The 14,130-nt window shown below is 43.0% G+C and overlaps 1 protein-coding gene across 1 annotated transcript in view; it reads left to right on the top strand.

Moving 5' to 3' along the window:
* PRDM6 (PR/SET domain 6) overlaps nt 1–10,342 on the top strand; it is a 101,203-nt gene extending 90,861 nt beyond the window's left edge. The window contains exons 7-8 of the mRNA XM_077138810.1: nt 1,347–1,523; nt 9,036–10,342. Of these exons, the coding sequence (XP_076994925.1) occupies nt 1,347–1,523; nt 9,036–9,150 (292 nt within the window). The 3' untranslated portion in view covers nt 9,151–10,342. The remainder of the gene's footprint in view (nt 1–1,346; nt 1,524–9,035) is intronic.
* Nucleotides 10,343–14,130: the final 3,788 nt, after the last annotated feature.

Genomic DNA, 14,130 nt, shown 5'->3' with positions numbered 1-14,130 from the left:
TGTTGTACATGCTTGGTTACCATTGTCTCCTGGTCGTTCATTTGGGTTTTTGGTCATTGGAGCTTATGCATTTGCTAAAGGTAGAGCAATTAAGTCTGCTTTAGCCATTGGTTTTCCAAATACAGTTAGGAAGTTCTGGGCTTAGCGAGTGCTGTCACTAACCCTCACAACAGGTTATTAATTTTCTTTAAAATTTTGATAAACAAATTAGAGCCTTGGCAAGGAATGATATGAAATAGCTTCGAATAGGGAAAACTCCCCAGGTTTTATATCACTCACCAGATTCTGCTTCAGTAAGCAGCAGAACGTCTGTGGAGAAGGCAGAATTTTAATTTGTTTTATGAAAACCAAAAATGGATTCACTTCTGCTGAGCTGGAAAGAATATTCTCGGATAATCTTACTAATTACCAGATATTTGTCACAACTTCCTTCCACTTGCTTTTGCATCAGAGCCATCCTTCTGCAAGCTCGGTGACATCTCATCATTTCCACGCTGCTATAAATCATGGCTCGGCATCAGAAGGAGTGGGGGAGCAGAGGAGATTTAAGAAAAAGAGCCTAGGGGTAAATATTGGAGGTGGGGGGTGAAGGACGCAGAAGTTGGGATTCCTGTGTGTGTTTCAAGCCCAGGTTTCTGGTACAAAGAGACTAATATGATTGCAATTCTGTGTTCGTCTGTACAATACCAGTGATTCTGCTATAGACAGACCCTGCCTCCGAGAGTTTAGCATTTATTAAAACACCTGTGCACTTGTTTCCTTGTCTTCTGGCACTTCAGATAAAGTCCAGAGATTTGGATAAAGTCCAAATCTTCAGTCCTTTGCATCAATAATGTACAGGATATAATTATGCATCCTGTTTTCTGAACTGATAGGTGGCAATGATGACAGCTGCTTTCCCCCATTCCAGAGTATTATTGTAAAGATTAAACTAGATAATTGATTGTAAAGCACCTTGAAAAAGTTAAACATGCCATGGAAGGATGAGACAATTACATATTTTCTCTCTTAATATTCTGCTCAACCAAATCTGTACTTCAGTGGACCCAGAAGTACACTAATATTCGCCTAAGGGGGAATAAAAACAAGAAATTAGGGGTGCTTGAAATGGTGCAATTGGTACAGGAAAGGAATATTAGTTTGGGAATCAATCTGTCTCATCAGCTCCATGCATCCCGTTGCTGTGGCAACAAGGAGAGTGGTGGGAACCCAGCGACCAAAGCTCTATGCTTTGCTTGAGAGATGGGGAAAGTGTCACCAAAAAGTCTTGGCCCTGCCGCCATGATGCTGCATCCCTTTGACCAACAGAGGAAATAATAACCAGGCAGTCTCTTTATTTGTTTCAGACCCTACCAGTGCGGTCACTGCTCCCAGTCCTTTTCCCAACCTTCAGAGCTGAGGAACCACGTGGTCACTCACTCCAGTGACCGGCCTTTCAAGTGCGGCTACTGTGGCCGTGCCTTTGCTGGGGCCACCACCCTTAACAACCACATTCGAACCCACACTGGAGAAAAGCCCTTCAAGTAAGTAGCCGTGGCCCTGTCCTCCTTGCGTCTCTTCCTCCTACCCTCCCCTGAGTGCTGGCAGAAGAGTGGAGGGACCGGCTCTGGGCCAGCCACCGCCCTGCCCAGCCCAGCCAGCTGGTGGAGGAGGTTCTTTGGAAGGGCAGTGTCTAAGCTGCAGAAGGACCTACTGGTTTAGTGGCAGAAGTTTGGAAAATTTAATTAGGATACGGGTACATTGGCTTGGGCTCAAGTTGTGCGACCTTGGACATGAGATCATTGTTCTGGTTTCTGTTTTCTCACCCATAAAATAAGGAGGTAGGAGACAGTCATTTTAAGATGCTTTCCAGTTCCTGAGGAACTTCTAGAATCTGAGTTAGGAGCCACACGGAGCTCTGAGAGCCATCAGTAGGCCTCATGGCCATCAGCAAGTTGGCCATGACTTTAGAACATCTGGATCTTTTGGGAACTTGAACTTTTTGGGGTTCTGGCGAACTGTTTCCTTTTATTTCTTATATATTAAAGGGGTTTGACTCTATTATAGCAGCCAACTTGTGATTTTTCTGGGTACTTGCTGGACCTCAGAAATGCTTTGTTGATGGGGATAAAATGCTCAGAGTTCTTGAGGATTCAGGAAATGTGGAAAGAGGTAGAACTGAATTCCAAGGTTTTGGCAAGGCCAGGGTACCTAAGAGAGACTATGTGTTCCTAGATGTATCGTAATCATGAAAGCAGTAGACATCTGAGTCAAGTAAGATGTCCTTTTCATTCATTGATTCATTCATTCATTCAATCATTTATATATGTGTTTGTTCATTCAGCAAGTATTTATTGCACACCTACTCTGCTACTTGGCACCTACAAGGGATACAAAAGATGTCTCTGAAGACCTCATAGTTTGTGACGAAGCCCAAATAATGAATGAGTATTGCAGTTTAGAATGAAGAGTGCAACAATAAAGCATTCACATACCATGTTTGAGGGTAGCACACAGGTGGAGTAATCAGTGCTATCTGGAATAGATGGTATTTCAGATGTGGGTTTTTTTCTTTTTAATGAATGGTATGCTTCAAAAATGTGTTTTGAAGGATGAGTAGGAGTTTGTCAGACATACAGAGGAAGAAAGGCTTTTGCGGCAGCCCAAACAGCATGTGAAAAGGCTTCAGAGTGTGAATTATCATGTATGACTGGTTAGTGGTCTCAAAGCAGGTTTCACTTTCTGTGTAATGAATCCTTTTCTGTTTAACCCTCTTACATCGCTCTCTACTCTTTTGCCATACTGCCTTTTTGTGTTTAAGAAGAAAAGTAAAAGGGCATAGAGTATAGCTCTTTTTTTTTTAACCTTCTGTAGGACAAGACCAAGCAAGAGAGAAAACTATTCAGGCAGTAGGAAACTAACCCTTTGCTCAGTCTCACCAAGAAGTCTGCCCAAAGTCTCGTTACCCATGAATTTCCCTCTGTCCCTACCTGCATGGGGTCCTGCCACAGCATTGCTCATCCTGAGGCCACACTTATTTTGGGTAGGAAGAGTCCTGCTGGTCATTTTCCTGACCACCTCTGTGCCTGCCAGCAGAGGGAGGAGTCCACAAAAGGCTGCATCTTCCCTCACCTCTCAGGATTTAGATACCTCTAGTTGTTATTTTTAACTATTTTTCATTATGGCTTCATTTATGATATTAATTAATAATAAAAGCATTGATAATTTTTGCTTATGTACATAGCTGCAGTTTGTTTGCTGCAAAAGGGCATTGGGCTGATGGGGCTGGGAGAGAGTGGGGTCTAAAATGGGGCTTGCACTGCACTGGATAAACTGTGGCCCCGGAGCTGTGATAGCCCAATGGGGTGCTTTTTCTAATTCACCCTGTTCTAGTTTGCTAGCTGCCGGAATGCAACACACCAGAGATGGATTGGCTTTCAGTAAAAGGGGATTTATTTAGTTGACATATAGTTCTTCAGAGGAAAGGCAACTAACTTTCAGCTGAGGTTCTGTCTTATGTGGGAAGGCACAGGGTGATCTCTGCTGGCCTTCTCTCCAGGCCTCTGGGTTCCAACAACTTTCCCCGGGGTGATTCCTTTCTCCATCTCCAAAGGCCTGGGCTGAGCTGCGAGTGCTGAGATGAGATATGCTGAGCTGCTTGGGTTGTTGAGCTACGTTGAGCTCTCTCATTTAAGCACCAGCCAATTAAATCAAACATCATTCATTATGGCAGGCATGCCTCCTAGTCAACTGCAGATGTAATCAGCAACAGATGAGGTTCATGTATCATTGGCTCATGTCCACAGCAACAGAACTAGGTATCTTCACCTGGCCAAGTTGACAACTGAATCTAACTACCACACACCCTAAGGTGCCAGGTAGATTAGCACAGTCCTAGGAGTTCCCTATAAGGGAATTTGCATCCTCATCTGCCCGGTGGACTCCTGCCCTCAGGAGAATCACAGATTCTGGTGTCACCACTGCTCTGGATGGGAAGAAGACAATGGCACATTCCCCATGCCCTTTGCACAGGAGTGCCTTTCGAAAGCAGAGTTGCAGGAGAACCGAGCATCTTTCTGGCCCCTTGCATTAGAGAGGGTAGCTAAACAGATGCAGTGCCAGGAATCAGATTGATTTTTACCTTGTTGCTGTGTAAATAGATTTTAGTAATTAATTGAAGAGGTTTCAGGGTCAAAATGAGAAATAGATTTCTTTTAATGTTAAGGTGTTACTTATGTGTAACCTTGTTGACTCCTCTCAATTTTTTTTTCTTTAGCATCCTGTTTTTGTCATGTTTCCGATAAAGCTGCCATTTTAACTTAATTTCAATTCATAAATTAATATTTGCTGGGCTTTGGTTATTGTATTTTTTTTTTCTTTTCAAAAGTAGTCTTTGAGACCATAATCTAATTTCATCTGGAAAAGAAGATAAACAGCCAAAATTGATTGGATTGGGCTCTATGGGTCTTTTACTTTCAGTTCCTTTGGCTCCTACTCCTATGAAGAAAGCCACATCCTGTCGCTTTTAGTTTAAATTATCAAATATATATTCCCAAGGGAGAGCTGAGTGTCAGCTTAGTTTTAAAGTGCAGGATTTAAACCTCTTCTAGGAAATGGAAAATTAAATCCTTTAGTGTATACAAGCAGGTCTTTTAGCATTGTACTGTCCCAAGGGAGTTTTGGGAATCTTCCAGCCACAGCTCATGGATATCCATCCCATGGGCATTTGTAAATATTATGAAGATATCGTTTTACGAGTTTGTAAGACAAATATTCAAAAACAACTTTCATTGCAGATTAGTCAACAAAATGGGTTTTGCCACAACAGTTAACTTTACTACTTCAACTAATGGGCATTGGCTTAAACAATGTTGCAAGAAGGAAAAGAATCTTGTAAAGATGCCCATCGCTAAACTCCATGCCTTGGGCAACTTCCAAATAACTGCCCCAAATGGCTCATTCCCCAAATTGTCCCACCCACTCAGGGCCCAGGAGATCTCCACAGAGTTCTCAGGGGCAAGCCTCGAGATTGTGTCTGCTACATCAGGGAAAAGCTCTTCTGACTTCTAAAATCTTCTGTGGGGAAGTGGGTTCTGAAGGCAGAGTGAGATTATTGCAAATCAGTGAAGGCTGGAGGAGAGAGCAGAGTTTCATTCCTGGCTCTGCCTCCCGATCTGATGGGCTGCAGCCCATGGAAGACTCCATCTCCTGAGCTCTAGATAGAGCAGACGCCTTGTGGACAGCTGACCTAGGCCATGGCCTTAGAATCTGGAAGGTAAATGAGCATACAGGAGACGCAAAAATCAAAGCATCCGACTGAAACGCTTGGCTTTCAGTTTGTGCTGAACAAGAAGCAAAAACAAGATGTCATTTCATTTCATAGCAATTGCCAAACACTTTATTGCAAAAAGGAAGCAAGGGAGAAAGAGAGGGAGGGGGAGACGAGGTTGCCCGTCGAAGAAGTCTTTACAGGGAGGACTCCCTTTTCTTTCTTCTATTACTAAAAATAATCTCACAGGTTTCAGGTAGGCTGTTCTGCTCTGCTGGGAGGATCCATGTGAGTTGCTTGATGCCTGGCTGCTGAGCTGGAAAAATTCACAAGAGCAGGACTTTGCTTAGGAGGAGTTCTCTTTATCTTTGTTAGAATAAAACTGCATTTTTGCCCCAAGTAAAAGCTGTTTGGTTCAGTAGGAAAAACGAAGGAAATTCCGAAACATGCCCAATAGTTGAACAAGTCATAGGCAAAATCAAATCAAATCAGTAACTATGCAGTGAGCACATCATCTGTATGAAGCCCTGTGCAATTTGGTTCAGCTCAAGAAGGATTTTGTGACTTGTAGTGCACAGAAAGGGTTTTGCAAGTTTTCTGTGAAATAGAACTTTCCGTAGTTTTGCTCATCTGTCACTCTCAAGAGGCAATTAAGCCCCCGCACATATAATCCAATCAACCATCATATTAAGCAAAGGATGATTTCAAATCTAAGAGGAACTCGAGTTATAATTAGGACTCTCATATGTGATGAAACCCAGGGACTTTCTCTATGCTGAAATATCTGGATGCCTCTCCACCTGCGTGTCCTACAGTGTTCCATTGATGGCTGTGGCATGGACACCTGTGCTGAGGGAGGGCCACGAGAAGACCCATGCATGCAGAGCATTACTTTCCTCCTGGCTCATTACCTGCATCTTTCCTACCTTCATATCCTATTATACGGCACGAAGTCCAGGCTTAGATATGCCCACAGCCCGTCACTCATCTGGGGTAGTAGTTCAGGGTTAATCGGATGCCAGCTCAATTGCAGTCAAGGCTTTGACCTGCCAGAATCTGGGCTCTTTAATTGAGTCTGTCCTTCTGATGGGTTTCATTAAGCTTTGAAAATATTTTGTGATGGGATTTTTTTCTAAAGTTGAAGCCAATAAATGCAAAATGGAGGTCCTACCCTTACCCAAATTAAAAACAAAACCAAGCATGTTATTACCCTGCTCCCTTTGTTTCCTCAGCTATCCAACTTGTATTCTTATAATTTCCAAATCGTATAGATAATGATTTCTAGTAGCACACTCGACTTAAAAGGGGGAAATTCCTGGGAAGAGGATCTAGAGTAAGGCAACTTAAGGAGAAATTCCTGGGACAAGGATCTAGATTAAGGTAACTTTCTGCACATCTGAAAGTATTTTTACTCACATTTGGTGAGTGGATGGCACTAGAGATGATTTTTCGGCAGTCAGCTTCTCACATGCCCCTTAAATCTGACTTAGTAAATTTCCTGACTCTTACAACAAATTGTTCCATGCATGGAAATATCTGTGATGTATTTAAGGCAAACACTTGAGAAAAAAATCAACCCTCCCCTTAATGAGGATGTTTAAATATCTCATATACAAACACATTTTTGCCCTATATGAAGCACTATCCTTTCCACTTATAATTTGTTTATATTCTAATACATGGGATTAGAAGAGCAAAATCATGACCCGGGTAAATTGTCATTCCTCATAATTGTTCGAGCTATTCCTCTCTTGGAAATTGACTCTAGAGCTTTGAAAAAAAAAAAAAAGGAATGTAATAATTTGAAAGTTTGTCAAGCCATGAAAGGTAGTATATTTTGACACACTAATCCAGTAACTAATCAGTTTTCTAATAAACAATCAGCAAGTCGCTAACGTGTCATCAGCACTTCAGGAGCTCCGGAGAGGGGCTGAGCTGCCCGTGGCTGTTAATGAATGCACCAAAAATCATTAGGTGATCAATACTTCTGAGTTATTTTCATTGAGCTGATAGGTCTGATACATTAAAGCTGACATCATACATTTGTCAAGATCACAGTGCAGTTTTTAACAGTGGAACAGGCTGCAAAAAAATATTCCCTGAAAGACAATCAAAGAAACACAGTCTCTTCACACTGACACCCTGGGCAGGCACAGAAGCCCTGAAAGATCCAAGGGCGATATTCACGCTCCGGTCTCCTAACATTCCAAACTTTGCAAAAAATCCCCAAAGTGGATGGATGTTTTCTGTTTCTATAGGTCATTATTTCTGTGGCAAGACAGAGTTATAATTTTTGTAAAGAGGAGAAAGAGAGGAAGGCACAGTGGGTAATGGGACCTGCGGATTTCCTCGGGCTGTGGTTCTAAGTCAGGCAGTGGGGACCTTCCCCAGATGGCTTTTGCCACAGTCCCAGTGGTGCAGAGACCAGAAAGCTAGAGGTGGCATTATTTTTTAAGAGGAACAGGTGACTGTGGCGCCTCCTAAATATCCTTCAGAGGTCTGAGGAGGGGACATGGAGGGGAAGGCTGAGGTGACCGCCGTACCCTAGGCGGTGCCCGGTGGGGGCTCCAGGCTGCCCGGGAGAGCATGACAGTCACGAGGGGGTCTGCCTGTGCCCAGCTCCCGGCCACCACCCATCTGTGTGGGTATGGACGGCTGCAGCCAGCCAGCCAGGAACGACGACAGAGTGACTAGAGGCTGCGCTGGATTTCTTTTTTTTTTTTCCTGATAGGTTGAGCAGCCCCCAGACTAGAATATTCATGTTACATGGGAGATATAGACAAACCTGGGGTCTCTAGACCATCAGCTTTTGCTAATTATTATTATTATTTAATTATTATTATTATTATTTTGCATTTTTCCATGTGACTATCCCGTTATTGCAACACCATTTGTTGAATTTTTGTTTTTGGTGGGGAGCAAGTGCATGGACCGGGAATCAAACCCAGGTCTTCTGCACGGCAGGCGAGAATTCTACTGCTGAACTCCCCTTGCACACACCCCCTCCCCCCCACCGGTAATTATTATTTTCTAGGTTAAGGAGAGGCGCTATTCTTCAGGTGATGACACACTGGCCCTTAATTATGGCCCTCGTGTATGTGGTTAATTCTATGCTTTCTAAGGAGCTGAGCCTGTATCTCGACCTACAAACATCTGTTGGTTTCTGGGTTTTCTGTGCCGCCAACACCCCCTTCCCCCAGCAAAAAAAAAGGAAAAGGTATTTTAACCCCAAGTATGGGTGAGCTTTTACAAAGAAGCAGCCACCTCCACCCACCCCACCCCCTCCACATCGTCACTGCACACTAATGTATTGTTTCCTCCAGTTCCCCAGTTCAGAAATGATCACTCTTTGGCTGCTATGCCGAGGGGAGTAGGAGTCCCGATTTTAAATTAGCAGCAGCTGCAATTCTATTTGTCATCAATTTCTCTTTTGGGGTTACGGAGCAGAAAACTGCAGACAAGCTGCTTCTTTGATAGCTCACTCCTAAAAATCTCTTTTTGTTCTTTATCTATTTGAACTGACAGCGATCAGAGCTGCAGCAGGACAGGGCTCTCTGGAGAAATCACCTTCCCCCCTGCCTATTGACAGATCCCTCTGCTCGGCAACAGACAAGCTTTGTCCCATCACAGGCATGCAGGCCTTGGAAGGGGCCACCAATTAAACCTCTTGAGCCGGTAAAATCTGAAGCCACTTTGGAGTGTCCGTTCTGATTAGGCAGGATGAGAGGAAGCCCATCACCCTGCCGGTCCCACTCCCGGTCTCAATTTTCTCTCTTGCCTCCACCAGGTGCGAGAGGTGTGAGAGGAGCTTCACGCAGGCCACCCAGCTGAGCCGGCACCAGCGAATGCCCAACGAGTGCAAACCAGTCACCGAGAGCCCAGAATCAATCGAAGTGGATTAACTGATTGACTGGTTGAAATTAAACTGCAAGGAAAGTCATGATTAAATGTCACGGACACTTAAGCAAAACCAAAGATTTCCTCTGAGCAACTTTCAATCAGTCCCAGAAAACCAAAAGCTGTAATAAAATAAGTAAGATGTTAAGAGAGATTGATCCTGGCGTGGAAGCCAGACCAGGAGAGAGATTATTTATTTATGAGTAGGGATGAGACGTATTTCGGTGGACAGCTAGCCTGGGATGGCTAACGTTTCCAGTCTCACCAAGTATATGCTTTGTTTCTAAAAAGCTTTTTTTTAAAACTGTTATTTAATACCAAAGGGAAGAGTCGTATGGGTTCTTCTTCTGTCCACAACTGTGACTAAGAATGCACAGGGACTCGTTTCTCGTTGCACCTTTTGCTTTTTTAGGAGCATGATTCAAGGGGACCCACCCATTGTACAGCCCTTCTCCCTGCAACTTCGATGTGCTCTGGGTTTGATGCCAGCTGCCCAGGAGAGGCCCTGGAAGCAGAAGCGAGAGCCCTGGCTCAGGCAGTGCCATCTCAAGACGAATTTCTGTCTCTGTGTTTTCCGCCCTCGCTTTCTCATGCACTTTTCCCTGGCGGCTCGTTTCGGCCAACAGCCTGTCTGTGATGCAGAAGAGCCTGGAAAAGGAAGAGAATGGTCGAAACAGCAGAATTCAAGGGCGGAAAAGATGGGGGTGGGAGGACTTACTGGGTTCCTCGCAGGATTTCAAAAACATTTAAAATGTATGGAGCTTCATAATTCAGTATATTGCCCCGAAGCAGCTAGCTGAGAAAATTTTGTTTTCAATAACATTTTAGCTTAAAAAAAAAAAAAAAAAGAGGAAAATAAAGTTCTTCTGTCTGAAGCTGAATATAAGGTATTAGGTTTCAAGTAATTTTTTGTTGTTGCTGTGAAAGTGGTGGGCTATGTAAGCAGAAATAGTGCCAAGTCTGATTGTCTAGGCCCTTTTAGGTGGTTTCATCTTTCATCCTTGTACAGGTGAAGACTCAGAGGTTCGTTTACTCATTCCTGAGTGAGAGAGGAGCATTTCTGCAGGAAACATGGAGAGGGGGAGCCACGGAGAGGGTTGCAATTAGGACAAAACTACCCAGGAACAGCTAATTTTTATCAAAAGGAATTACCATGTTCCTCTGCCCCCTGATAATTCTAAAAAGAAATACAAATTTAAATAGGGAAATTTCAGCAGAATTAGGCCTTCTTCTCTGAAGGTAGATTGATCGAGAGAGGAAGAGTTATGTACATCATTTCACTTTTTTTTTCCCATTGAGTGCTCAGAGGGAGGTTTAACTTCCTTTAGCCCTGTGGAGCTCAGCAGTGTTGCTCGACAACATCCAGTCATACTGCATGAAATGGTCTGATGCAGGAAGGAATAATGGCTCCTGGGGTTCAGTCCTTTGCCTCTGAGCAGCAGCACCGAGACCAAGTGTACCTCCACGGCCAGTTTTGAGAAAGCTGAATGGTTTTATCTTAAGTGCCCAATAGCTGCAATTCCTGCTTGTTGATTTCTTGGTCGCTTGATAGCAGGGCTCAGCCTTGCAGGGAACTGCTAGTCTTTTTGCCCTCTCACTGTCTGCCCTCAACAAAAAATATGAGACCCTGTTTGAAAGGCATGTGATCCTGTGTGGTTTCAGTTGAATCTGTCATCTTGTATTCGGTTTTCGGAAAATCATCGTTTCCTTTTAATTCTGCTCCTGCATTCCTTCGCCCTTACCTGCCACATTTAAAATTGTAATAAAACAGGGCCTCACGAACAGTGAGAATTGGGTCTGTAGTTATGAATAATTACATGTGTATATATATGAATAATCTCTGGGATGGTGGGCCACCGGAGAGGAGCTTGGCGAATGCTGACCTCTGTTGCCCCATCTCCAGTCAATTTCCCCCTAGCTCTTGCTGGCTTGCTGTCATGGAAGTAGCTCGCAATCTGTGATGCTGTGTAACTGCTGCTGATTGAAAGTATCCCCTCTGGTAGAAAGGAATGTGTTCCAGTTCCTTCTCTGCCCTAGGTGACGGGAACATTGGCCAACAATGTGTGTCATCAGAAAGAGTGGAAAGAATATGTAGTCATGTTAACTCCAAACCGGCAAGAAAATGACACAAGGCTACATACATGCCCATTGCATTTATTAAGGTTGAAACATCTGGCTGCACTTTTTGAAAAGGAGAGTAAGGGACACCCTGTATATTTCTAGAATTTTTTTCAACAAGAGGAATCATTCATTCTTCAGCCATTTTCTTCATTTCATGATCGAACACAGAGCACCCCATATGAGAGAAGGGGAAGCCTTCACTCCTGCCTCAGTTTATAGCAAGGGAACTGTCCCCATAACAAAGATCTCTGCCATTCAGATGGCTTTGGCAGCTGATCCCAAACTCCCAATGAATGTGGCAGTTTTGGCATATATTTCCCACCAAATTTGGTAAGAAAATATTTTCTGCTTAACAAACAAAAAATTGCATACTCTGGTTTTCCAGGCATTTGTTGGATATTCACAGTTTTCACATTACTGAGCCATTGCCAGCTTCTAACAGGCCAGTCTAGGCCGTCAGTCTGTCAGTCCCTTAATCAGGCCTACACCTGCAAATTGACCTGGAGCCCTAAAGCAGGTTCTGAGACCTGCTTGGGTCCCAAATGCTTTTAATTGAAGTGTTTACCGGAGAGGAAGGAAGGCTCTACTTGACACCTCCAAACAATTGCTTTAGCCTTTTCTATTTGAAATTGACATATAATCTCTTGGGACAAAACAAATGGGTAGTAGAAACTGCTAGTATATAAAGATTTGCCTGGTTGGTTCCCTTATTAGCAACTTCTTAATTAGTAATGGTGTAAAGATAATAAAAGCTCTGAATCACTGATGGAAGAAGATATCTAAGATGAGAAAGGTAGACCAACACAGCAGAATCAGCGTTTAGTTGTTGAAGCAATTCTTCTTTGTCCTTTTCAGTCAATGAGGACAGAACATAACTTTATTTTTTTAGAATAAGACATACCACCTAACCTATGCTCATTTGTCTAGGAAAGAATATGTGCCAAAGGGCAATGCCAGGCAAAAGTTTAAAAAGTTAAACTACAAGAAGATGACAGGTTGAACCGCAGACTGTTACATTTCTAGAAAAATCTCAGTAACCTAAGGCAAAGCTGAATATTTTCCCTAGAAAATGTGTGTGGATTTTTTTTTTAAGATGTTTTTGTTTGGGTTGTCTTTAAAAATGACTGTTTTTTTTGAAGAAAGATGTGTTTTGACCGAGTTATTGTGTGAGTAATTAAAGCTGCAAAACACCGTCTCATATAATTTGACTCAATTAGTAAATATTTATCGAGTGCCCATTCAAGTGATAGCCTTCTACTGGAAACTGTAGGAGGAAGTTATAATACTACAATCTGCCCACACAAGGGCTATTATTTATTAGATTATCAAAAACCTTGGGAAAACTTCATTCTCGTCCATACTTACAAAGATTTATAAACATTTGCCAGCTCATCAAATTTTTTTGCTTCGTTTTGTTTTTTTCCATCAGTTTTTCAACTATTGGCTGATTGATGGTTTTTTTTTCATTCATTCATTCATTCAACAACAATTTATTGAACTCTTGCTTTGTTTAAGGATACCATTTTAGGTGTTTGCCATAATCAACATTATTTAGGGGACTATTAGTGAGAACATAATAATTTTCTATGTGACTGGCTAGTAGCAAGTGTATTTGAGTCCTTTATCCCGTCTCAGTGACGTTACAGAGATTGCTGCAGTGGGTGAATCAGAGAGATATAAGGTCAGCTAAGGACCAGAAAGTAGTGTATTTCTAAATAAATTAAGAGGCACAACTCAGTTGGCCCACCAGGCTATCACTTTTTACCAACAATATCAAGGGAACAGGATTTAGGGTCAGAGCCTTATGGTTTTTATGACCCTATTCCAGGGATAAGGCAACAAATGGGGCTGGGACTGGAGTTGCTCAGAGCAGGACCCCTGCAGGTCCTGCCGGGGTCTGAGCTTCCATCAGTGACAGGCCTGGGCGATGCAGCTGCTGTCCCAGTGTGTGCTGTGAAGCTGTCAGAAGTGAGGGCTACTCCACGCTCTTCCAAAGAGCACACATAATTGTCCCCAGGCGCTTCAGAGAGCACTGTCAGAGTGCAGATTCCTCAGGGGGGTGGTTAAATTCAGTTTTAACTAAATGTAGTTCCCCTCAGTGGCTCCAGACCCCGGGTTTCTGTCACGTGGAATGCAAGGCTAATTACTAATAATTGGTTATTAGAGCTGTCCACGTAAGAAACTAATATCTGATAGCCTTTCAGAGTAGAAATAGCATTTTGTACGCATTTGCACTGATTTTAAAAATCAAATGCAAGGATCTATTGGGTTGTTTAAAATGAAGACACGAAGCACATCTCACAGAGAACGTATTTCCAGAGCAGTGTGGGGTCTCGAGTCAAAGCACACCCCCGAAGGTCTGCTTTGAGGAGCCAATCATTTGTCCCCACAGTCAAGCTACTCCTGCCTACAGAAACCTGGCCAGGAATAACAAATACACTAAATAAACACATTGTCAAAAAAGTTAGTTTCAATTTTCCTTGCTTGATGGGAATTTAACTTGATTTCCCATAGGCTTTAGCAGTCCCTGTCACCAACACTGAGAGGTATGTTTCTTTAAGGGATGACAGTAGGTTCCCCAAACGTCATTCATTTGTCATGATACTTTGAAGGTGAAGAGGCTTGGAGAAATTGTACGAAGTGACTAGTAGTTTGGGTAGTTATCTACCTCTGAGTTTGAGGTTTTTCCCATCACAAGCATTTATCTGAACTGCCACAATGTAACAACTGGATTGCTATTTTGTGACACTGTTTCCCAGTGTCCCTGGGAGAACCGCATACTTCAGCCCTCCTCAAGATTAAATTCTGTCACTTTTCAGAGACAGCCAAACTGAAAAGAACTTTGCTGTATCTGCAGAAGCCTT

Source organism: Tamandua tetradactyla, chromosome 21 (assembly GCF_023851605.1).
Source record: "Tamandua tetradactyla isolate mTamTet1 chromosome 21, mTamTet1.pri, whole genome shotgun sequence".
Classification (NCBI taxonomy): Eukaryota; Metazoa; Chordata; class Mammalia; order Pilosa; family Myrmecophagidae; genus Tamandua; species Tamandua tetradactyla.
The sequence above is the reverse complement of the archived record's forward strand: the minus strand, read 5'-3'. Positions and strand labels throughout refer to the sequence as shown.